Source organism: Bos javanicus, chromosome 27, assembly GCF_032452875.1.
Source record: "Bos javanicus breed banteng chromosome 27, ARS-OSU_banteng_1.0, whole genome shotgun sequence".
Taxonomy (NCBI): domain Eukaryota; kingdom Metazoa; phylum Chordata; class Mammalia; order Artiodactyla; family Bovidae; genus Bos; species Bos javanicus.
Window position 1 is genome coordinate 37262986 of NC_083894.1, and position 25437 is coordinate 37288422.

General features: G+C 44.1%; 2 protein-coding genes across 9 annotated transcripts in view; one reads left to right on the forward strand and one right to left on the reverse strand.

The window, feature by feature from the left end:
* Window positions 1-9950, reverse strand: part of SLC20A2 (solute carrier family 20 member 2) — a 115587-nt gene extending 105637 nt beyond the window's left edge. For 3 of the 5 annotated variants that reach the window (XM_061404598.1, XM_061404597.1, XM_061404596.1), the window contains exons 1-2: window positions 5259-9846; window positions 3779-4124 (exon numbers count right to left, since the gene is read on the reverse strand). The gene's annotated coding sequence lies outside the window, so the exon portion shown is untranslated. The other 2 variants (XM_061404599.1, XM_061404595.1) reach the window with 2 other exon arrangements.
* On the forward strand, window positions 9939-24489 carry SMIM19 (small integral membrane protein 19). Of its 4 annotated transcripts, XM_061404608.1 has the most exons (5): window positions 10110-10286; window positions 13416-13545; window positions 14303-14440; window positions 15944-16068; window positions 22601-24489. In XM_061404608.1, the coding sequence occupies exons 3-5, from the start codon at window positions 14307-14309 to the stop codon at window positions 22663-22665; spliced, it is 324 nt and encodes a 107-aa protein (XP_061260592.1). In that variant the 5' UTR covers window positions 10110-10286; window positions 13416-13545; window positions 14303-14306; the 3' UTR covers window positions 22666-24489. The 4 variants fall into 4 exon arrangements, with proteins under 4 accessions (XP_061260590.1, XP_061260592.1, XP_061260589.1 ...); XM_061404606.1 differs by lacking the exons at window positions 10110-10286; window positions 13416-13545 and adding an exon at window positions 9939-10022; XM_061404605.1 differs by lacking the exon at window positions 13416-13545.
* Window positions 24490-25437: the final 948 nt, after the last annotated feature.

Sequence of the window (25437 nt, forward strand, 5' to 3'; positions counted from 1 at the left end):
TTGAAAGAACAAAAATGTAGATATAATCCAGGAACTAAATTCAGGTTCACATAAAATTCAGGCATTGAGATTATAACTACACAAAGACTGACTTTATAACACATTCCAAAGCGTCTGTATCCAGTAAGTCTTCCTCCAACTTTTCTGAAAGCAGTTGTTACGAGAACCCATCCCAGTGATGTCACTCTAGCTAAACACTTTAAAAGCTAATGGCATAGTTTTATTACATACGCTTAAGTGAGCAAATTTTAAATTTGAGAATGGATGTGACTTATGGGAAGAAATAACTGTCATTGAGAACTACATCTGGCAGGTGGACTAAGGGAAATAAACTGGTTTAAAAAAAAGAGAGAGATTGACTATAAGGTTTTGAGTAAGGTAAATTTTCCTAAAAACTATAAAAGCATACGTGAAATGGGAATTCCAACTGTTTTGGGCAACATTATCTACGCTGTAAGAGTACATTCCTCTCCCATATTCTTTACCGGGTGTTCGCCAAATTTTAAACAATAATATGAGTAAGGGACCATCCTCTAGGGCCACCTGGGAAGCCCGTAAGGAACCATATGGCCCCTTATACATATTACCTCCTTTAACCCATGCAAGATTACTAGACGATTTTCACTATTTGTAAGTGGAGACACTGCGTCTGAGAGCTTTAAGGAAGCTGTCCGATTCACACAGGTAATAAGGGAGGGACCACCCATGACTTCATAATCACAACACACACACCCATTATCTACACACTGTATCTGACATTCTGAAGTTTCTGACTTATACTTTGACTCAATTAATCTCTTCCTGTGATAGCAGCTGCTTATGTAAACATGTTTTTGCATTTGCCCCACTGTGTTGTAGCGTTCGCTCGTCAACAATTCCCTACTCAGTGATGAGCTTCTGGAGAGAAGAGCCCACACCTTGCCCATCTCTGGAACCTCAGACCACAGTGCTGCACTCGGCATGTCTGCACACATTTCCTGTTATTACCTAACGGTGGTTCTGATGTTGCTTTTACTAACTGCTCACAAGTGGTGAATATGACAGAATCGGCTCCAAGATACCTGACAACCACCATCAGAATGAAGGCAGGCCCTGGCAGAAAGAAGATTCAGTATGATCAGCTTCCATTTGTTGGGTGGCTCTTAAGAGGAGTATTTAGACACTACATTTTATGGGCTTCACTGGTGGCTTGGACAGTAAATAATTTGCCTGCAATGTAGGAGACCCAGATTCAATCCCTGGGTCGGGGAGGTCCCCTAGAGAAGGGAAAGGCCACTCACTTCAGCATTCTTGCCTGGAGAATTCCACGGACAGAGGAGCCTGGCGGGCTACAGTTCAGGTGATCGCAAAGTCAGAGACGACTGTGCAGCTGACACTGTGTGCTTTACAGGGTTCTCCTGTTTCACGTTTAATAAAGCGGCATCTGTACTCACATTAGTCTACTTCCAGTAGTTTATACACACAGCACCACCCTCATAACACATGCAAGAATGAAGGAAAAAGATGACAAGGTAAATCATCAACAGCACAATATTTTGCTAAAAAGCTACCTTTTCATCAGGACTCCAGAGTCCAAAGGGGCAAAAGTATACAATTTATATGCTTTCCAAGGCAAGAAGCTAACAGGGTTGGTTATTAATGACAGTTTGAGACTGTTACAAAATGACACGGGTTAATACTTAAGGAGACATCAAGTCTCTCAAAATAAAATATTTACAAGATTAAGTTTGTTTTGTTATTCACATCTTAGAACTTGAAAGTATTAAAAAAACAGATGACCTTGTATTAACAGTTCAGAATTAGATAGTTTTTATTCTTTAAGGGGACCTTTTACCTAATAAATCTTAAGTGTCTGTGGTTTGTGGTTTTAGTTTTCCTTCTAGTTCTAGAAACTATGTGTCCTTTTGTGGTATTTACCTTTCTCTTCTCATTTTCCACCCACCCCTACCCCCAAACCTGCTTTGCATGTCCGTCTTTACTCTTTCCAGGCAAGGCAGTGAATTGAAATGGCAAGAACTCTTGACTAAAAAGTTAAAAATGCCAGCATCGGATGATTACCCTCTCTTGGAGTAAGCTTAGTCTTCTAGAATACCAATCTAATTCTTAGAAGCAGAAAACACAGGAAGCTCAATGTTCCAAGAAAAGTTAATAATAACTGATTCATCCTGGCTACCCAGGAAATACACAGCAAGGACGTGGGTTCCATGCAAATACAGACAACAAATTCATCTAGTGATGCCTGCCACCCAGGGACAAGGAAAATAGAAAAAGGCTCATGGAGCAAATACACAAAAGGTATAGGAAGAAAACACCACAAATGCAGTGTGCCGAGCAGGAATCAGAGCTCGATGAAACCATGACAGACCAGGGAGCTCTACAGACAGGAGACAATGGGGTACAGGAGAAGTCATCACTCAAGGGAGGGTGGCAGAAACGAGCGGGGCTAGGAGGGCAGCAGGGACCAGCAAGAGATAACCAGAAAAGACCGGAGGGGCTGGCCAGGAAGGGGTACGGCCAAGGAGACCGAGGGTAAAGAGAACAGAAAGCATTCTCGACGGGAGGCTGAGTCATAGAAAAAGGCAGGAAGGAAAGACACCAAACGAGAAATTCTGGACAGATGAGAAATAAATGCTAAAGTGAGACCGGGCGATAACTAGGTAGGGCAGAAAGGCAAAAGAAGGAGTGAGGTAAAGGAAGCCTCTGTGAAAGGAAATATTGAAAAAAAAAAAAAAAGACAAATGGTTTCAGGAATTTCGCTTTATTAAATTTTAAAACCTGTTTTGTTTCTGTTTCTCTGTTTGGTAAAACTTGATTAAGAACAATGGTTTCCACAGTCTCCGGAGGAGAAAAAGTATTGATGAGGTCAACTGACTTGGCAAAAGTTAGAAGAGCTGAAAACAGTACAATTCACTCATGTCTGTTAACCATTTTAGCTCTAACCCACGCTGACTTTCACGCTGACCATGTGTACACACACATCAATGACCTTAATGATCAACTGCTTCATTTGTTAATCACAAAAGCTTCCTCTCTCATTTTTTCTCTTTTTGGGCTTATCAGTGTTTGGAGAAATCCCTGCTTCTTACTATCGCCCTAAAAAAGAAAGGGCAGAGTAAGAACGTGGCCTTTACATCAATACTGCTAAAAAGAAGTCCGATGGAAGCTTAAAACAAGGTTAGAAAAATAATGGGGAAAGATGTAAATTTCCTGTAAATTCTACATCTGGGCTCCTACATAACTAAAAACAGAACATCGTGATCATGCTTCATTTCCCTCTAGAAAACAGAGGAAGAAAACAAAACACCGAATAAGAACATAAAAACAGTAAAAAAAAAAAAAAAAAAGAGGCATTCTGAAAAAGAAGGACAATTACTCTACTTTTGATCCTAGGAAAGGCTGTTCATGAAGCTATGATTCATATAATTCTTATTTTTAAGCTGAAAAAATACAGTCATCGGATTTTTCCAAAAATCTGTGCAAGAAAAAAGCAGGCACACACAGAGGCTGGAGGAAGATAAAGGAAATGACCCTGAAGTCACAGAGCTCTGAACAATCACTGAGCAGAAGCAATTCCTCGATATCCAGCACTTTGAGGAATCCTTTGGTGAAAGTGAACGTCTGGGGCCAGCATCCAACACAAGATCCCACTTCCCCTATTATATTGACTACTTTTCTGTCCACACAGAAGGAAACTCTGACTGTAAGCAGATTACCAGCTTTAGCAGTAGAGGAAAAACAACTCAGACATCACACACTCAAGCAACGGGCCAACAGAGACCTCGTAAGACACACGAGTCGTGCACTTCGTATTTGCAGAGCTGTCTTCTTTCAGCTGCTCAAAATCCTAAACGGCTTTGGGTTGCTTCTTGAAATTTGCCTTTTCTTCAGTGTTTTAAACCATTCTTCCATGAATGTTATATCGGTCACTTGGCCCTACAGTCTATGCACAGCCACCTGCCATGATCATTCACTTCTGGGAACAGCTGCTATTCCAAGGCACTGGGACACATCTTGAAGGAACCAACCTGGTTCTCTGTCCCTACTGATGACATGGTGAAAAAAGGATTCTCTAAGCCCACAGAAGACGTGGAAGCCAAACTGTGCTGTTTCCAAGGTAGGACGCCCTGAAAAGAAAAGAAAACAAACAAACAAACAAAAAAAACAGTTAAAAATCAACCAAATTTCCAAAACAAAAGAAACTCTAATAAAGTAGTGAAAATTCTTGCTAAGACTGAATAAGTAACTCATAAAAATTTTCAATCTTTCACTTCAGTTTTAAATATTCTCTAGTTTCCAAAAAAATGTTATAGGGCGTCACAGGTTACATAATAAAAAATATTGCAAATAACTTGCTGTTCCTGAAATTAACAAAAAGTATCCATTAAAATTATAAGGAAATTTTGGTGACTGACATTTTGATCTTTACCTTGGCCAGGTCAGAAGACGGGCTTTGAGAAAACATTATTTCTCTGTGTTCATATCTGACTTGGAAATGGTATGAACAAGTGTGATTTATATGCAGCCATAAAGTGAGTTACAGAATTGATGCCCTGGAAAATTTCTTCCAGCCGTAAAACTCTGAAATTGCACACTATCTGGTGATAAAATCTTGAAACCACTGAGCCAGCTGTAGGCAAGCCATTTAACTTTGCCCTGATTCTCTCATCTATAAAATACAGGGCTTATTCTTCCAATGATGGGTACCAGGATCACCTGAGAACTTAAAATACAGCTGCCCCTCCAGCTGTGGCTCTAAAGAGCTCTAATTTCTTGATTAGGTGGAGGCATCTGTGACTGTCACTGTATAAGGAGCCCTGGGTCGTTCTGTCTACACTCATGCTTAAACCACTGCCGTATTGGTCAGGGTGCCACTCTACCACCCTCAGAGTCATAAAACTGGGCAAGAGGGACACCATTACCCCAGCTTGACAGGTTTAAGACAAATGAATCACTGCATCATTGTCTCTTTCTCTAAAAATCCCCCATTCAGAGAAGAGGCCGAAACTAAGATTGAGGCTAACGTGCCAGTTGGATAAAAACACTTCCATGTAGATTCTTTTAGCCCCAGCTGTAGCCTTGGATACTTAAATAGAGCACAACTGCGGGGAACACTCACAGCCATCAGCTCCTTCGCTGACAGGCCATCCCAGAATATGAGCTGATGTTAAAAGGAGAGCAGCACCGTGTCATTTCTTATTGAAATTACAGGCTGTCCCCCGATCCCCCAGCAGAAGCGATGTGTCCCCCAGAACACGTACCTGCAGAGCTGCTAACCAGGCCCAGGCCTGCTCCAGGGCACCTCCTCCTTGGATTCCAGGGCCAATGGCGGTGCTCCCTATCGGCGGGGTCATGTGGGTTCAGTGGACTCTGTCGGTGCCCAACACCCACAAGATAACACTGTCGTCTCCCAACTAAAGGGACACAAAACTGGGCTTTCGAAGAATACCGTTTTCCTTCATCTTGCTGGGTTCTGTTTGCGGGCCCTCATCCGAGTCCACATGGCTTCCGAGTGACCTCCCTCCAGGTCTCACACCAAAGCAGCAGTGCTGTTTTACTTTTTTTTTCACCAGAGAAATACGACTTGGTTGGAAGAGGCCTCCGGGCCCCAAGAGTGCTCGATTGTCCAAGACAAGCTGAAGAAGTGGGTCAAGATTTCACGTAAGGACCAGGCAACCGGACAGGTGGGCACCAGAAGCCTTCCGTGACATGCCCATCCTGGTAAGTTACATTCACTAGGGGTTTAAAAGTGTTTTTTAAAAGAACGGTAGTAACAAGTTCATTCAGTACTGTTTTATTTCACATGAGCAGACACTGAACTAGTATCCTGAACAGTCACGGCTCTTTGTCCTTGTGAATCACTGTCCTAGAATTCAACAAGAGTCTGCCACGCAAGAGTCCTACTGCTCTCTCAGCTTTGAAATGCAAAATTCGGTTTCTCTTCTTGGTGCTTTCAGTCATATCAAAATAGAGAGTCCCCTCAACCATTTCATTATCAACCTCTTCTGCCTGGAAAATCTGGCACTGCTTCTGCAGCTGAGAGTCACAGCCACTGTGAGTGCTACTTTGAAATTGTAAAAGAGTCTGTACAGCTGAGAAACTAGGGTCAAGTTCTAGCTCTCTCTTCTATCTTTGATAAAGCAAAGCTCTGGGGAGAATTCACACTGACTCCAGAGCCAGGCTGCCTGGGGTTCACATCCCATCTCCCTAGCTTACTGCTTGCATTGTGATCTCAGGCACGTGGCTGAATCTCTCTGTGCCTCAGTTTCTCCATGTAAAAGGTGGGGCTATAACGGGATAACAGGATTGAGAGTCAAATAAATCTAGATGCAAAAGCACAGTCTAAGCACTCCATCGATAGTAGCTGTTATTATTTGCTTTGCTGCTGCTACTAAGTCGCTTCAGTCGTGTCCAACTCCGTGTGACCCCATAGATGGCAGCCCACCAGGCTCCCCCGTCCCTGGGATTCTCCAGGCAAGAGCACTGGAGTGGGTTGCCATTTCCTTCTCCAATGCATGAAAGTGAAAAGTGAAAGGGAAGTCGCTCAGCCGTGTCTGACTCTTAGGGACCCCATGGACTGCACCTCCATCCATGAGATTTTCCAGGCAAGAATACTGGAGTGGGGTGCCATTGCCTTCTCTGATTATTTGCTTTATGTAACTCCAAATTCTTATACCGTTCCACATATGTACACAATGTTTGCCCAAATAAGATACTACTCACTTGAGGCCTGGGACCACATCTTGAGTATTTCTGACGCTCCCCATGGCACCTACTAGTCACTCAAGAGGTAAAAATGAATCTACTCGGTATAGATTGTTATACCGGATGAACAAGGAAGTTCTCAAACACAGACCTGTACAAACATGTATTCCCTGCCCTCGACCAGCCTGTATTTCGGGTGGGGAAACAAAACACAGGAAAACACTCCTGCTGTAACAATATAAAGCCATAAAAGATTGAATGCCAAAGGCTCCTTGTGAGCTGGGACCCTGGAGAGGGCGAGCCTGCAGTGGCCCTCCCTGCCCCTGAAGGCGAGTGGAACTTCCACAAGAGGCGGGCACAGATAGCGGATTCCAGCATACCTGGTCATCCCACAAACATTCACTGCACACCTTCCACAGGCTGAGATACGGCCATGAAGGACCTAGAAAAGGCCCCAGCGCCGCAGGACCTAAAAGGGCACTCACTCCCCCTGACAGCTGAGTTCTGAAGGAAGGAAGAAGGGGTGTTCTCTCGGATGGAACACAACACCGCTTCAATGCCTCACAGACAGGAGCCAAGGCTGGCGTTACAGTCGCTCCGGCTTCCAACAATGGCAAACACACAGAAGTTAACAACTTTTCCTGTTCTGTACTCTCAATATGCTCCACTGTTTATGAAGCACATTAAAGAGACATTCTCTATTATTTCTGAACACAAATAACATATAAGAGGTTTACAGACACACACAGTCAGTATTATTGGAAAGGTTTTCAGAGTCTATGGAGGCCCAAATGAAAGCCCGTTCATAAAGCCCTGTGCTCTGGCTCCTCCCACCCTTTCCCTTCCTTCCCTCTTCTACTAGGGTCTGCCCACAGACGTCAAATATCTCCCAGGGAAGTGCCTGGAGATGCATGTGGTGGCAGGAATCAGTTAGTCACGATGGGCGGAAGGATTAACACTTGCATCTTTGTCTTCTACAGCCTTCCACTGATGACAAACCTCCACTCATCTCCTCCCGAAAGAGGATGCCTTCGGGTAAAGGAACCTCTTATAAATATCGACTGGCAAAAGCGTTCTCAATCCCTTACTGATGGCAGACCACTATACAAAGATGGGTCAAGTCCAACACGCTCTCATCACAAATGAGACACGTTTCTGAGCGCTTCCCTCATCCTCTGCAGGCCTTTCAACAGCTTCTGCTCTCATAGGATGCACACTGCTGGATCCCACCATCGCCCCTGGAAACAGAATAATCTTTTTTTTTTTTTTGGTTGCCCTGTGCAACTTGCCCGCCCAGCGATGGAAACCACGCCCCCTGCACTGGAAGTACAGTCTTAACCACTAGACCGCCAGCGAAGACCCAGAATAAACTTGATTAAGGATGTCCAAACTACTCAATTAAATCCAGTCAAAAATTTCTTAATGCACAAAGTACTGGACTCGAATATGTTTAAGACATTCAAAGGCAAACTTAAAAATGAGGTTAGAACCCCTACAACATAGGTTACAGAACATTCTTAACCTTCATGTACCCATGAATGTTAGACTCATCAACAAAGTAACAGCCAACCCACTGTTTTTTATTCCCTCGGTTTGGTACTGGAAAATCACCCTTCCTGTATGTCATTTGTTAACCCCTAATTAGGAATGTCACTAGGAGACTAAACAGGGTAAGAGGAGACCTTTCACCAGGGGCAATTAAGGCTTTCCAACATTTACTTTTTCTGAATGTCCAAGCACAGCCTGTTGATTGAGTGACAATGACATGTAATGGGAACTTTGATTAAAAAGAGACACAGGGCTTTGGAAACTATTGAATACTCCAATAAAGGGACTAATTGCAATTCCACGCAATTGAAAAGCCATCTTCCAACTTGAAAAACACATTTTACTCAGTCATTTTATATTGCCAACACCCTTGTTTTACAGAAACAGAAACAATTAATGTACATATTCACCATTTGGACACATTCAAATCCAACTCGTGTACTCAAGTATTTAAGAGTAACCTATGTTTATGCAAAAAGTTATCCCAAAGATTAAATGAGATAAAGCGTGTAGATGATTTGAAACAAGTCTGGCAAACAATCACTACTCAACATTGCCCAGTATTACTGTTCCTAATTTTCCAACTTTGGAATCATACTAAACAGTTGTAGAGCACGATTATATATACATAATGTATATAAGCTAATACGTGTTACTACTAGAAATAAAGCTATTATGTTATGCACCAAGCAATGCTATTCATCTAGACAGACCTGAGTTTAATTTGAACAGAATGATCCGAAAAGAAGCAGAGAAAACTTGCTACGGGGTAGAATGTTAAATGTTAGCTCTAATCTCTGCTTATCAACTAAGGACACAACCTCTACGTCGTCTAGTGTGAATTATAATCAGCAGTCAGCTGATCCTAGAGAACTCGCTCAAAATGAACAGTTAAGACCTCAACCTCGTGGATAAGGGGCCATTTACTTGCGAGGCTGCGCCAACCACTGAAATCTGATTACTTCAATACTGACGCTGAAATCCTACATAAATTCATTACATGTCTCTTGCCGGAATTTTTTTTGCAAGTCCTTACACACACACAAAATTATACCCCAAAGCCACTTAAACTGACATGACTACATCATCCTGGGCGCATCCGGCTTTTAAAACATTTCAGTCGCTTCGGCCACGCATCATTTACGATGACAGGGAATCACTGACGATGACAGGGAAAGCGCAAAAGCCAGTTTGGAGAGCACGTGCTTTCCTAAGTCAATACGAAAAGTAACCCTAAGCCCACATCACGAACTGGGGGGGGCGGGAAATCTTCGCGTTTCCAAACTGAATCTCGACCCGGGGCGGGGTCGGCCAAGGCACACGCCCTCCCCGCAGCCGGGCCGGCGCCACGGCTCCCGGGAGCCCCCGTCCCTTCGCCGCGCGCGCTCGGGCGCACCGCGGCCGGACGCAGGTGGACTCCAGGCCGGGGCGGCCGGACGCGGGCCACCGAGCCCCGGGGGCCGCGGGGAGGGGCCGGCGCCGCGGGGCCAGGGAGGGGAGCCGGGCCGCACTCACGCGCCCGCGGGCGGCCCCGGGGCCGTCGCCGCGTCTCCCCGGGTCGCGCCCTGACAGGGGAGCGGGGCGGGGCGGGGTGGGTGAGGGGGAAAGACCCGGCTGCTCGTTCCCTCCGGAAGCCGCCGGGCAGGCAGGAAGTGACGAAGCAGACGCTGTCCGGTCCGCGCGGGAACCGGGTCCGCGCGTCCGGCCGCCGGCGCGGCGCAAAGAGCCCCCGCGGAACAGCCCGGCCGCGCGCCGCCGGCGGAGCGAGCCGCGTGAGTGGCCCCGCGCCCCGCGCCCCGCGCGCCCCGCCCCGCCGCGCGCCCCGCCCCGCCCCGCCCCGCCGCGCCGCGCCGCGCCGCCCCCAGGCCCGGAGCGAGCCGCCGGCTCCGCGCCCCAGAGACGCGGGCTGGAAGGCCGGGGCTGGCGGGTGGGGCCGCGCGCTGCCCGCCCCGGGACGGGGCTTCACCGTCCGCCCCCCGCTCTGCTTTCCGGGAAGAGCGCGCCTCGAGCATCTGGGTCGGGCCGGGAGCGCGCAAGTACGTGACTCCCCCGCCTGGGGGTGTCTCCGGGCGAGTTGTGTAACCCTCACCCTCACCGCCGCCGTCACCCCCGGGGCTCCTGCCAAGTGGGAGCTCGAGTGCGCCCAGCACGCGGGTGGTGAGTCACCGAGTCTCTGGGCTGCCCGGCACGGGCACCCTCAGATGCCCACTGCCCTTCATCGGCCCGCGGGTTGGCCCGTGACTTTGTCCCCTTCCGCTTCGGGAGCCCCAAACCTTGAGCGCTTCGGAGCACGGAGAGAAAAAAAATCCAGTCAGTGGAGGTGGTGGATTGTGTTGTGTGAGGAACTCGTGGAACTGTTTAAGTGATTCTCATCTGGATTCGTTTCAAAATAACAAAGCTCTTAAGTGAGAGGGGAAATTGGTAACATTTAAGACGTGATGACATGGCCACCCAACTCCAATCTTCTTGTCTGGAGAAATCCATGGACAGAGGAGGCTGGTGGGCTACAGTCCATAGTTTCGCAAAGGGCAGACACGACTTAGCGACCAAACCACCACCACCAGAGGTAGTATCCGGAACCCCAAACAGGAGGGGGAAAAAAAAAAATATATATATATATATAGTTTATGATACAGTCACTTGATCCCAAGAAGAGGTTTAGTTCTCTACGTAGAAGTTTGTCAAACTGAAATCTATCCCTAGTTGTTCATGTTTTACCAACTTTATCTCTGGATACTTAAGTTCTCATTTAAGTTCTGGATACTTATTTCAGCAACTCCTTGCTGAAATAGTTCAAGCATAGATTTACAGGAAAAATATGTGGGAAAGGTTCCGTTTTCTCAGAAAAGCCCTGCATGACAATCCAAGCACACGGTGAGCTTGCTGAAATATCCGTTAATTTGCCAGAAAGGAACCATTGTAATGCCCCTGGGCATTTTGTCCTCAGGAGGGAGGTTGTGTGTGTACACTTGGTTAGCCTGTGGGGAGCTGGGAGGGGGCTGGTCATAGTTCAGGCCACAAGGGAGCCATCGTCTGCATGGTGACTTTGGACAGGCATACACAGTCATGTCATTGGTCATGATGGAGGAATGGGCAGGACAGGCCTACCCCTGGTGCAAATCTTTCACAACTACACTACTAAAAATAACTCAAGTGCGTGTCCCCGGAACAGTAGTGTTACTGCATAGTGTCATTGCATACCAATCAAGTTGTATAACTCTTGGTAAAATTTCACCATTTGTGGTCAGCAGTCCTTTAGACTCCTTCTCCAAATATAACGAGAGACTGGCATATTTGTAGCAGGAGGAAGACAGCTCTGTAGGAACACACCATTTATTGAGGGGTTCAGGAACAGAATTTAGTGAAACGCTGAAGCAAGAGATTAACCTGGCTCAGAACAGTCAGGTGTTAGAACACAGGTAGGAGACCCACTCACAGTTGTGTCAGATAAAGGGCACCTACAAGATGTCTCAGTAGCCATAGATATGTATGTTCCTTGTTCCTTCTCTAATTTCTTGTTAACTCCCAATACTGAAAACCTACCCCACTCAGGGACGGCATGGTAATGCCAGGCCTTCCACAGCTTCTCAAATCAGACACCTAAAGTCAGCTCTCTCTCTTTTTTTTAATAATTTTATTTATTTGGGCTGTACTGGGTCTTCGTTGTTGCACAGTCTCTTCTTTAGCTGTGGCGAGCAGGGGCGGGGGGCGGGTACTCTGTCGTGGAAGTGCACGGGCCTCTCATTGTGGGGGCTTCTCTAGAGCACAAGGGCGTCAGTAGCTGCAGCAAATGGGCTCAGCAGTTGTGTTTCCTGGGCTCTAAAGCACCGGCTCAAGGGTTTAATTTCTCTGAGGTATGTGCGATCCTCCCCAACCAGAGATCAAACCCATGTCCCCTGCTTTGGCAGGCAGATTCTTTACCATTGATCCATCAGAGAAGCCCTAAAGTCATCTCTTACAGCCGAAACAGTCATTGTTATTTTACATTTTGGCACCAACAAAAATCTAGAAAAAAATTCTAGATTCCTTGCCCATAAAGACAGTTATAGTCTCTGATCTTCCAAAAGTTTCCCCTTTTAAGGTAGGTTGATTACTTACCATGAATAATGTTACGTTCAGAGAAACTCTGGAGTTCAGTTTTAAGGCATAAGAATCGAAACTGAGTAACGTCAAATCCCCCTGCACCTCCTACTCTCTAAAAAAAAAATCCATCGCCAGTCTTCAGTAGCTAGTAACTGTGTATGTTTAATGATTTAGTAATGTTTAGATCTTGCAGCTATAAAATTTTATCATTTAAATTCTGTTTTTATTAGTCTCTAATTTTCCTAAGACCAATCTGTATTTTCATCAGACACACATAGATGTTTCAGAGACATTACTCTTGCTCTCAGTGTCTAGAATTTAAGTTAAATGGCCATTCAGTGATACTCACTTTATTGTAAATGAGTACAGTCTGTCCCCAGACCTCTGATAGAGATTGCAGGTGTAAGAAAGGGACCAAAATGCCAGCTGACCTGGGAGCAGACCCTGGGGAAATTTCATTTTATGCAGAAGCAAACTGTAAGAAAGAAAACAGACTCTGCCCTTAATGTGCACTTATTAACTGAGACAAATCTACATTAAGAAACATTTTGGAGGCTCATAGGACAGATATTTCAGTGGAGGAATTTCTACAATGCTTTCACTGTTTTAGGATGTCTAGAAAAAATTGCAAAATGATTTCTTAGACATTCCACATACCCTTTTTCTTGGTATTAGAAAATGACTATCATTAGAAACTACAGTAAGTTATCACCTGTCATTTGTTCAGTTTTTCTCCTTTTGATAGAGTGTCTAAAACAACACTTCTGAATTTCTTCCACATATTGAATCATTTATACTTACTTAGTTGAGGTTTAACACAAGGGAAGAACTTTCTCTTTAAGGAACAATTCAATGAACTTCCCAACGGCAAGTGAGAAACCAGGAGTCTTTCCCTTGCTACTTGATACACTTGCTGTTACCACTCTTATTTTTCTGTGGGAATGTCCTAAGAATGCACTTCCTTGAATAGAAGTCACAGCTGTGTAAATAGCAAAAAGGGACTTTTTATAGCTTCTTTCAACCACATTTGGCCAGGAGGCCAAGGCTGCATAGATAAAGCTGCAGGCATTTTCATTTTCCAGGTGCGTCGGGGCCTGTGGAAGAGCATGGTCCTGGCCAGCGCATCTCATCAAAGCCACTGTCACGAGTCCAACGTGTGCTGTTCTCTTAGCATCCCAGCCAGTTGTGTGGGCCTGTGTCATAAGTATTCAGGTGCATTTGCCTGGGTAATAGTTACAGGTTGGAAAATGTGCAGTGATATTTCAACCCATATCCTTTTAGAAATATTTTTTTAATCTCCAAGTTTGAACTTTTATGTAGGATCTGTGATGTTTCAAAGTCAGAAATAAGGGGAAATGCGTTCTGTGCCTTAGTGATCTAGATCAGGGTTGGTCAACTTTTTCTTGCCTTTTTTTAACTTAATTTTTTATTTTATTAATTAATATATTGAGGTATGATTGGTGGTTTACAATATTGTGTTAGTGTCAGGTATGCAGCAAAGTGACTCAGTTATATGTGTACATATAGCCATTGTTTTTCAGATTGTTTTCCGATATAGTTTATTACAATGTTGATTAGAGTTCCCAGTGCTACACAGTAGATCTTTGTTGATTATTTGATATATAAGTGGTGCATATGTATCAATCCCAAACTCCTAATTTATCCCTCCCCATCACCTCCCCTTTCCCCTTTGGTAACCATAAGTTTGTTTTCTAAGTCTGTGAGTCTGTTTTCTGTTTTGTAAATCTTAACAGGCCAGATTGTATATATTTGAGGCTTTGAGGGCTGTGAGGCAAAAATGGAAGATACTGGTAGTACTCTCAACTGTTTAAAATGTATCCATTGGAAAAACCAGTTTTGGCTCCTGGGCCACAGGGAGACCAGGGGCTGCCGCTGGCCTGCGGGCCCTCTGTTCGCCCGCATTTGTCCGGCCTTCACACTGTCACCTGCCCCCTTTATTGTCTTACAGGCCCATGCCTGGGGGCTACGGAGTGATGGGGGACGACGGGGCCATGGACTACAGCGTCCACGAGGCCTGGAATGAAGCCACCAACGTGTACCTGGTGGTGATACTCGTCAGCTTCGGGCTCTTCATGTATGCCAAGAGGTAAAGGCTTGAGGTTCTCAGGGTTGATGAGAAGATCCTGAGCATTTGCAAGTTTTGCAGGTTGGTTGGTTTGATCTAAATTTAATGCACAAAAACGATTTCACCAGCATTTTGGTTCCTACTATGAAAGCTCTCTCTCCTCGGCCCTGCCCTCAAATACCAGACACCAGGACTTGGCTTGCAAAACCCAGCTGCTCTGAGAGCTGGGCTGTGAGTGCAGCTCTCGGCTCCCAGGCCAGCTGCTCTGTACTCCCATTCTATCACTTCTGATATAGCTCAGAGTTATCACTCAGCCAGTTCACTGTCAACCTCGGACGAGCACATATTTTTGGCCCACGTCCCTGAAATGCACAAACACCAACTCCTACATGTTCAGCACTTCTGTCCTCGCACATTTCAAGCTTTCCCTTCTGTTTCTTACGCATGACTGTGTCCCAGAACTTAGTGAATGATGTTATATGGTTCGATTTCTTGTCTGTCCATCCCGCAAACACTCAGTCCCCCGAGAACAGGGGCTTTTATTTAACCTTTGTGTCCCTGAAGTGGCGCATTAGTGTAAATCCTCCACAAATACTTCCTGCTGACTGTCGCACAGTTTAACTGTCCTTTTCCACACTCCCTGGCTCCTTTAAGAACAGTGAACAAAAAGGGAGGGAGGTGTTGCTTTGAAGAGGAAGAAAGCAGTAGTTGGATTGAGTTGCTTCTGCTCATAGCCACATGCTTTGTGATGTCCTGTACCAAGGTCAGAGGCTTTAGACAGTCCGGGATAATTAGTCATCCAAGAATAATTGCTGCCTGGCCTGGGAAATAGTTCAGATTCACCCTGCCCGTGGGACATGCAGGCTCGCCCTTCACAGCCCCGTGAACCCTGAGCCGCTGGCCTCCTGGACTCCAGGCTGGGGGGAGGGGCGAGAAGAGCCCCCACGGATCACCCCAGGGCCACTGGCAGGCGACAGCGGTCCCCTAAAGAGAGCTGCCGCCTCCTCCCCACCCCACTGTTTTAAAAGCATAGACAGGCTGTTGTTCATTTTAACTAGATGACCCCACTAAGGCCATGCTACTCTATTTAAGAAATAGTTTTATTCATTGTTTCCCAGAATTAAGGTCTGCTCACATTCTGTTTATTCACTACCCCCAGTAAATTAGCTTTATTTGCATGACATGACAGGGAGGAAAAGAATCGTGCTTTTTTTGTCTGTGCATTTTTCTAAACAATAGGGCATTTTTTGTGGAAATGAGGAGAGACATGTCGTATGAAGTGGGTGTATTCAGTCACTGCTTTTCCTTTCTTGTAACTCTGTGACTATACATGTGCAACTTCTTACTTTTAGTGAAAGAGAGAATACTTGAGCCAAGGCAGCATCTCACAGGGACAGAACTGAAGAGGGACTCGTGGCCACTTGCGTCCTTTTAATGCAGCTTCTGGTTACTACGGTCACGAGAGTGTTACAGTCCTATAGCTGAGAATACAAATCTCTTCTCTGCATCGTTTTTGTGTTTTAGGAATAAAAGGAAAATTATGAGGATATTCAGTTTGCCACCTCCAGCAGAAACTCTGTCAGAGCCCAACTTTTATGACACAATAAGCAAAATTCGTTTAAGACAGCAGCTAGAAATGTACTCCATTTGTAAGTATACTCTGCCTAATTGCATATATGTTGTTCAGTCACTCAGTCCTGTCTGACTCTTTGTAGCCCCACGGACTGTGGCCCACCAGGCTCCTCTGTCCATGAGGTTTCCTGGACAAGAATACTGGAGTGGGTTGCCATTTCTTCTCCAAGGGGATCTTTCTGACCTAGGGATCGAACCTTCGTCTCCTGCTTGGCAAGCAGATTGTTTACCACTGCACCACCTAGGAAGCCTTATTACATACATAAGCATGTTTAATACCTACTTTTTTAAAAAATTTGTGTGTAGTTTTCAAAGGTTATCAGAAATAAATGATGGTGGCACAGGGAACTACATTCAATATCCTGTAACAAACCTTAATGGAAAAGAATATGTATATATATGTGTATCACTTTGCTATACTCCAGGAACTAGCACAACATTTTAAATCAACTATACTTCAGTGAAAAAAAATTTTTTTAATTTAAAAAAATAGCTGATAATAGAAGCATAGCACCTGGTTTGCATGAAGTTAGTGCTTCAGGACCCTTCCCCCATGTGGAGCCGTCCCCCCGAAAGGAGCCCTACCAAGCTGTTCATGTGATCATGTTTTTGAAAATTCAGCAAAAATTAGATGTTTTGCTAGTTGATGAGATTTCTGTCTGGTCCTCCTCTGACTTGCCGCACGTGCAGTGGTGCTGAGGTGGCCACGAGCACTTTGAGGATCCGGCTAAGGGGAGGTTTTGAGTTGAAGCTACTTTTAGTTTGGGTTTGAGTTTTGTGTTTACAGAGTTTGCAGTCACTTCAGTTTCAATTAAATGACCGCGTACCGCAGCCACATTATATGCATATAGGAACAGCTTCCAGGCCAGAGGTTATTAACATATCCTGTGAATCCCAACGCTGAGTGTGTAGGTGGTGGAGAAGAAACAAAGGTTAAAGGGCACAGAGCCAGGGTGAATGTTGCATCCAAGCCACAACCTCTGATGCCACCATTAAAGACAATGAGGTGTGGCTTCCATGGTGTGTCATTAAATGAGGAAGGGCAAGAGGTAATTGTATATATGCTAGGGTGCCACTCCTTTAACACTGAGCGACTACAACATGTATGTGTAGTAAAAATGTTGTATATCGTTTTTCTTATCGACATGTAGTTGAGTTACAATGTTGTGTTATACCTGTGTTTACATGTATATAGCCCAGTGATTCAGCTATACATTTATATATATATATATCCTTTTTCAGATTTGTTTTTCCCTAGAGAACACCACGAAATATTGAGTATAGTTCCTTGTGCTGTTTAGTAAGTCGTTGTTGGTCATCATTTTATATTCAGTTGTGTGTGTATGTTAATCCCAACCTCCCAGTTCATCTCTCCCCAACTCCTTTATGTCTGTGGGTCTATTTCTGTTTTGTAAAAAAGTTCATTTATATCTTTTTTGTTTTTTGAGATGTCGCATATAAGCAGTATCAATGATATTTCCTTCTCTGACTTTGCTTATATGGACGTTCAGATTGCCTTCATTGTCTTGGCTATTATAATAGTGAACTTGGCTTGGCTTTTATAAATAATGCACCTGTGGACATTAGGGTGCACGTACCTTTTCATATATCCAGTTTTCTCTGGGTATATGTCCAGGAGTGGGGTTGCAGGATTGGATAGCTTTAGTTTTTAAGGAGTGTCCATCCTGTTCTCCATAAGGGTTGTACCAGTTTAGACTGTAGGAGGGTTCTGTTTTCTCCACATTATTATTTGTAGACTTTTTGATGCTGGCCATTCTGATCCTTGTAGTTTGATTTTGCCTTTCTCTAATAGTTAGTGACGTTGAGCATCCTTTCATTTACTTCTTGGCCCTATATTATGTCTTTTTTGGAGAAATGTCTGTTTAAGTCTTCTGCCCATTTTTTGATAGGATTGTTTGTAAAAATGTTCTGTATAATTATGCAAGCCTGGAGGAAAGCTTGAAAAGATACACAGGAGATTATTAGCATTCATTACCTTGATGGGGATGCTGTGGAACTCAAGGAGAAAAGACAGTATTTTTAAAAGAAAGATGTCTGCAGTAAAACCTTTAATGTGAATGCGTGCATGCTAATGGGTATAAAAAGAAGCAAGGAAGAATGGTCAGCAAGATATTCCTAGTGTATCTCTCAGGAGACTGGAATTTCAGGTGAAAAGTAGAAAAAAAACATATATATATATAATTTTTCTAACACAAGTAGAACTTCTAAAAATTCTTCAGCATAAATTTCATCCTGAGAACTATAGACAGCAGTTCCTCTGTGGAATGGGGCTGCAGGGCTGATCAGGTGGGAGGAAGATGCACTTTCGGTGTTTCCTCTTTGGGTCCCTTTCGCATTTTGTGTCATATTCATGTGTTACTAGCTCAGAATAAGAAGTAAACCTGAATTTAACAGAGCAGCATTATTCATAGTAGCCAGAAGATGGAAACAACCCAAGTGTCCTTGGCTCCTGAATGGTCCACAGCCTGCGGTCTGTGCGTGCACAGGGTTCATTCAACCTTTAAAGGGAAGGAAATTGTGACGGGTGCCACAACAGGCATGAACCTCGAAGACGTTATGCTCCATAATTACTCTTATCAGGAGTGAAGGAAGCCACTCACACAATAACAAATAGTGTGTGATTTCACTTCTCTGAAGCAAATTCCCAGGGACAGAGTGGAGTCCTCACCAGGAGCTGGAGGAGGAGGGGACAGGGAGCTTCTGTGTGCGGAGGAGAGAGGTCAGCGCGGGGTGGTGGGCAGACGGGTGCTGTTGGTGGCAGCACAGCAATGTAAACGGAGCTTCTGTCCCCGAACCACTTAAAAATGGTGAAAATGCAAATTTCAGTGCTTTTGTATTTTACCTCAAAAAAAAAAAATCCCCAAGAAAACCTAAGTATTAAAAACAAAAACACAGAGAGCGAGAAGCTCTGTATGGAAAGTTAAAGGATTAGGTTTTCCTTGATGCCTGCTCAAAACAGAGGTTAGTGGGATTGCCCTGGTGGCCTAGCAATTAGGATTTGGTGCTTTCACTGCAGAAGCCAGAATTCGATCCCTGGTTGGGGAATCTTAAGATCTGCAATGCCGCGCAGTGCAGCCAAAATACAAAAACAAACAAGAAACTCCCAGAAGTTAGTTGGCATCAAAAAAAAAGAAAAATCCATTAGCATAGCATATACAAGTTTAAACCCAGTGTACCGTTCTTTTTCTTCTTTAATGAAAATGGCATAAAAATGAAATTTGTCCAAATGCCTGTATTTGTAAGGTGTGTTAGTTTTCTGTTGCTGCTCTATTACCACAAATTCAGTGGCTGACACAGCACAAATCTTACAATTATAGGTTAAAAGTCCCACAGCCGTTTCACTAGGCTAAAATCATGGTGTCAGCAGAGTTTTGTTTCTTTCTGGAGGCTGTGAGGGTGTGTTTCTTTGCCTTTTCCAGCTTCTAGAAGCTACCGCATTGCTTGGTTTGTGGCCTCATTCACCCGTCTTCAAAGCCAGTGGCATTGTGTCTTTCTGATCATTCTTGCATTTTTATAGCCCCCTCTGTCTCTGAACTCAGCCAGTAGAGGCTCTCTGATTTTCAGGGCCCCTGGGATCAGGTTGGGCCAAATAATCCAGGTGATTACATAATCCCCCCTCTCAACATCCTTCATCACGGCTTTCAAGCCCCTTCCGCCCTAGAAGGTAACATATTCACTGATTATGGAGATTAGGATGTGGAGTCGAAGCTGTTGTTCTTATAAATAGTGAGTATTTGCACATTTAATGAGTCCCATCACATTGCATCATTCCTAGTGTTGATGACATATCTAATCCTGATTTAGTCTGTAGGTTCAAGAAAGAAGCAGAAAAAATTCTCTTCCTTCCAGATTCTCTTCTCTTTCCTTAAAGAGTGAACGTGAAAGTTGCTCAGTCGTGTATGACTCTGTGATCCCATGGACTATACAGTCCAAGGAATTCTCCATGTCAGAATACTGAAGTGGGTAGCTATTCCCTTCTCCAGGGGATCTTCCCAACCCAGGGATCGAACCCAGGTCTTCCTCATTGCAGGCAGATTCTTTACCAACTGAGGCACCAGGGAAGCCCAAGAATACTGGAGTGGGTAGCCTCTCTCTTCTCCAGGGGATCTTCCTGACCCAGGAATCAAACTGAGGTCTCCTGCATTGCAGGCAGATTCCTTAAAGAGGAACCCCCAAATTGTATAAGTTTTAGGCCACAAAAGTCTGGATCCACCCTGAGTATATAAACAAATAGTATTTCTTCCTTTGCTGGTAAAAACTTAACAAAGAGACTGAAAGCTTCAAAGCTAAACCATTCACAAGACTTTGGCCCTCTGCCGGGAACCGGCATATTGCATATTGAGTGCATATTGCATATTGAGTGCAGCACTTTCCACAGCATCATCTTTCAGGATCTAGAATAGCTCAACTGGAATTCTATCACTGCCGGTAGCCAGCGTGAGGAACTCCGCCCATGACAAAGGTCATGAGGAAGGAGGCTCGGCATACACAAAGGCAGGATCGAGCCTCAGGAGTCCCCCATCTACCCCCAAAACCAGTGCTTTCACCTTGGTGCTTTCACCTACACCTCTGACTTTACGGGGGGCTGTCCCCCACTACCTCTCTCTGAAAAAAAGAGTTAGCTTACAGCTCCAGTTAATAATTCCTGGGTGTGACAGTGTTTACCCTACAAACTCCTTTGGAAATCCTCTAGCCTGCCTGAATAGGTTTTTCCGGCCACATGTGATTGTTCAGAGCCTCCCAACTGTGAGAGGCATGAGATGTTCTAAACTGTCTAAATACAGATTCCTTTGAGCAGTTAAAAGATTGATTAGAAATTGTATTGGTGAAGGGTTTTTCACTTGTTGGGCCAATGTTTGCTGCTAAGTCTCCATATCCCTTACCTGCTGTGTCCCTGGCAGTGTATTGATTACTATAATTGGTGTAAGTAGTAGCTTTAATGTTTGTAACCTGGGACCCTTGAGTTAATTCTTTTTCTTGTTATAGCCCACCACACCTTTGCTCTGTAGGAATGCAGCTTTATCTAATGCTTTTGGAGGGTGGCTCCTGACCAATCACCTTTAGAGAAAAAGAAGTTTTCTGAAGAAAGGGTCTTAAAATGTTAACAGGCCTCCAGGCCAGAAGATGATGCAAATCACCTAAGCTTTTGCATATGATAAGTTTGCAGGAAGAAAGCCTGGCTTGCTGCATGACTCTACCCCTTCCCCATTATCCTCTATGTGTAACTTAAGGTATAAAAACTACTTTGGAAAATAAAGTGCGGGCCTTGTTCACCAAAACTTGGTCTCCCCATGTCGTTCTTTCACTCACCTTCTGGCTGAATTATTCAGCCTCTTTTCTCCACTGAATTTCCTCACTGAGCTATCCTTATTTCAGCCTCTTTTCTTCACTGAATTTTCCTACTAAGCTATCCTTATTCTATTACTCTTTATATCCTTAATTAAAGTTTAATTAAGCAGTTGTTTCCTGATCCTCGCCGACGCCGTCCCCGCTTCGAATACCCTGGATCCACCGGGGCTGGACCCCGGCAGCCCTCCACTCTCTAGTTTTCAGGTTAAGACCTTCAATAATTATTTCTCAGAAAAACAAAAACGGTACAGAATTGCAAGTCTGTTTTTTCTTCTCGTTTACATTAATGACAATGTTCAGTAAATGTCTTAGGCTTGTCATTTAATAGTCAAATTCCTTATGGTGTGGCAAAAGCATTATTAATCATTTATCTTGAGGTGGAGATGGAGGATAACAAAGAAGGACATTACAAAATGTTACTTTGAGTTTAGTAGCTTTATTAGTGTTTACCCTATATTTTGGGCTTCCCAGATGGTGCCAGTAGTAAAGAACCAGCCTGCCAATGCAGGAGACATGGGAGATGCAGGTTTGATCCCTGGATCAGGAAGATCCCCTAGAGGAGGGCATGGCAACCCACTCCAGTATTCTTGCTTGGGGAATCCCATGGACAGAGGAGCCTGGCGGGCTACACAGTCCATAGGGTCACAAAGAATTGGACACAACTGAAATGGCTAAGCATGCACTCACTCTGTATTTTAGTGTTCTGAATAAGCCAGTGTACAAAACAATAGTAATAAACATTTGAAAATGGATATCAGCACTGATGAGAAATTAGAGGATCACAAAGTATCATAAATTTCCTCTAGTGAAAAAAAATTGTTTAATTCTAAGATAATTCTTTTGGGGCTTCCCTGGTGGCTTAGACGGTAAAGCCTCTGCCTGCAATGCGGGAGACCCATGTTCTATTCCTGGGTCGGGAAGATCCCCTGGAGAAGGAAATGGCAATCCACTCCAGCACTCTTGCCAGGAAAATCCCATGTACGGAGGAGCCTGGTAGGCTGCAGTCCGTGGGGTCGCAAAGAGTCAGACACGACTGAGCAACTTCACTTTCACTTTCAAGCTAATTCTTTACTGAGAATCATGACTGTAATTTAATGATGTGAGTTCATAATGATTTTGAGACTTTATTAATTGTATCTCCTTTTTTCTTGTTTTTTTCTTTTGTTTATTTCCTAATAGCCAGGAAGTATGACTATCAGCAGCCGCAGAGCCAAGCTGACAGTGTGCAGCTCTCGCTGGAATGAAATCTCAGAAAATCAGCAGCATAAATGCTTGTTGTTCAAGAGTGCGATCTCCTCCTGCTACTAAATCATGACCAGCGTTTTGGGGTTTTTTTTAAGTTCTGTCTCCATAAAATCATTCTGTTTGTGACTTTCCCCCCAATTTTTTGGTGTGTTTGGTTTCACTTTTTAAAATTTTATCTCCAAATCATTTGTTCCACAAATTAAAAATGCCTCCAAAGGCCTGAACACAGAGAGTCTGGGGAGGTAGATGGTCAGCAGAGGTGGCAGTCTTACCTCGTGAAGACCTTCCCTCCTTCAGGATGCAGTCAGGAGCAAAAGCGCAAGAGTTTGGAGCCTAGGCCGCTTTTGAATGTTTTCGCAAAATTAAAAAGTAAAAATCAAATCATTGAAAGAACTTCCTCTTCGATTGTCATGGGATAAATGTCGTAATGGATAAGGGACTAACTAACGTGTGTTCCTGTGGCTGTTGTCACCTCCGGTTGAATTAGCCATCTTTGCTTCTTCAGGAGTCGCACAGGAAACTGTCTTTCCTGCACCATGAAATCCTGACACACACCCCCCTGCTAGTTGTGGAACTTGCCTGGGACTGGAGTTCGTTCCCCTTCATTGTGTTCCCACGAGTTCCTTCCACCAGAAGAGTCTTCTTCCAGCCATGCCAGGGCTGTGCTGCTGAATACATGGGCACCTCTGACAGGTGCTAGCTACTTGCTTTGGGATCTTATGACTATAAATGTTTCACTATCTAGCTTCTTGGGCTTTTTTTTTTTTTTTAAACCATAATAAGCTTTCCGGTAGACTCATACCTTGTACCATTTTTATGCTGAAAACTCCATGCTGAAAACACTGAAATGTTTTTGCCCAGTTTTTCATATTTATTTAAAGAAAAACTGGTTGGAGGTAATAGCAGGTACGTTTACCTGTCCATATAACTGTTCAAGAATTTGTTTTCAGGACTTCCCTGATGGTCCAGTGGCTAAGAATCCATGCTGCCAGTGCAGGGAGCCTGGGGTTCAAGCCCCCGTCAGGCAACTGGATCCCACGTGCCACAGCTAAAGATCTTAAATGCTGCAACTAACACCCAGAGCAGCCAATTAATATTAAAAAATTAAGAATTTGTTTTTGAATCAAAATGCAATTTTAAAAGTTAGTTAATATTTTAAATGTTATTGCCTTTTCCTTTACAATTATGAAGTAAAAAATATAAATTTTATGGGTTTTTTTAAAGATTTTTTTTTTTTTGAGGTGGACCATTTTAAAAGCCTTTATTGGATTTGTTATAATACTGTTTCTGTTTTTTGTGTTTTGGTTTTTTGGCCAAGAGACATGTGAGATCTTAGCTCCCTAAACAGGGATCAGACCTGCCCCCCTTGGATTGGAAGGCAAAGTCTTAACCACTGCACCACCAGGGAAGTCCCAAGAATATAAATTTTAAATGAAAAAGTTTAGGCCAAATGAAATAATTTCAAGAAAATTGCACTTATTTTAAAATTTATGTCACTCAAAAATGTATATCTTTTATAAGGTGGATTGTTGATCAAATGGAATAATTCTTTCTTAACCCACAGATGAGTTTGAATTCCCCACCTGTACCCAGAATGAATACATAGACTGAAGGATTGTAAACAGTGGTAATTATGGCCTGGGACAAGCCGAGCAGCGAGAGAACAGTCTCTTAAACTTTGCTCTTATGTAATCAGGAGTGGGAGTGGTTCATATGCTGTCACTGATGTGAAGCACAAACCTGGACAAATTATGAAAACTGGCTATCTCAGCTGATTTGAACAAAATGTGTACCTAAGTAAATAAAAATCACAACAAAACTGATGGTGATGGCTTTTTATTTGTATCCACTAGCCATGAAATTAAAAGGTGTTTGCTCCTTGGAAGAAAAGCTATGACCAATCTAGACAGCATATTAAAAAGCAGAGACATTACCTTGCTGACAAAGGTACATCTAGTCAAAGCTATGGCTTTTCCAGTGGTCATGTATGGATGTGAGAGTTGGACTGTGAAGAAAGCTGAGTGCCAACAAATGGATGCTTTTGAACTGTGGTGTTGGAGAAGACTCTTGAGAGTCCCTTGGACTGCAAGGAGATCTAACCAGTCCATCCTAAAGTAGATCAGTCCTGAGTATTCATTGGAAGGACTGATGCTGAAGCTGAAGCCCCAATACTTTGGCCACCTGATGTGAAGAACCGACTCATTAGAAAAAACCCTGATGCTGGGAAAGATTGAGAGCAGGAGAAGGGGACAACAGAGGATGAGATGGTGATGGCATCGCCAACTTGATGGGTGTGAGTTTGAGCAAGCTGCAGGAGTTGGTGATGGACAGAGAAGCCTGGCGTGCTGCAGTCCATGGGGTCGCATAGGACATGACTGAGTGACTGAGCTGTACTGTAGACAGTATCAGATGGTTTTTTATTTGCATCCGCTAGATGGTGAACATTGGACTCTGGCGAGTGAGAGAAGAAGATTCCTCCTCATTTTTCTGTAAAGCCTGATGATGGGAGTCACACCCCCTACCAGCAGGATCAACGGAGAGGCCGCTTTGAAGTTTCCTTTCTGCTTCCACAGCTGAGCAGGGAAGGGGGGATGCCCCGCGGCCACACTTCAAAGCCACGCCAGCTGACTGTCCTGGTTCTGCACCCCCTCGCCCCCGGGAATCCATCAAGGGTCCACGACGGAGCTGTTTTCTTTGGAAGAAAAGCGGCATGGCTAATAAACAGCTCACTAACACTGGTGTTCTCCTTTTCCTCGTTCCTCTCTTTCACT

Bases quoted from the DNA above. Each gene is read 5' to 3' on its own strand.
- SMIM19 (XM_061404606.1), top strand. From the start codon at position 14,307: ATGCCTGGGGGCTACGGAGTGATGGGGGACGACGGGGCCATGGACTAC. The intron at 14,441-15,943 runs GTAAAGGCTTGA...TTTGTGTTTTAG, and splicing joins CTCTTCATGTATGCCAAGAG to GAATAAAAGGAAAATTATGA. The intron at 16,069-22,600 runs GTAAGTATACTC...ATTTCCTAATAG, and splicing joins GCTAGAAATGTACTCCATTT to CCAGGAAGTATGACTATCAG.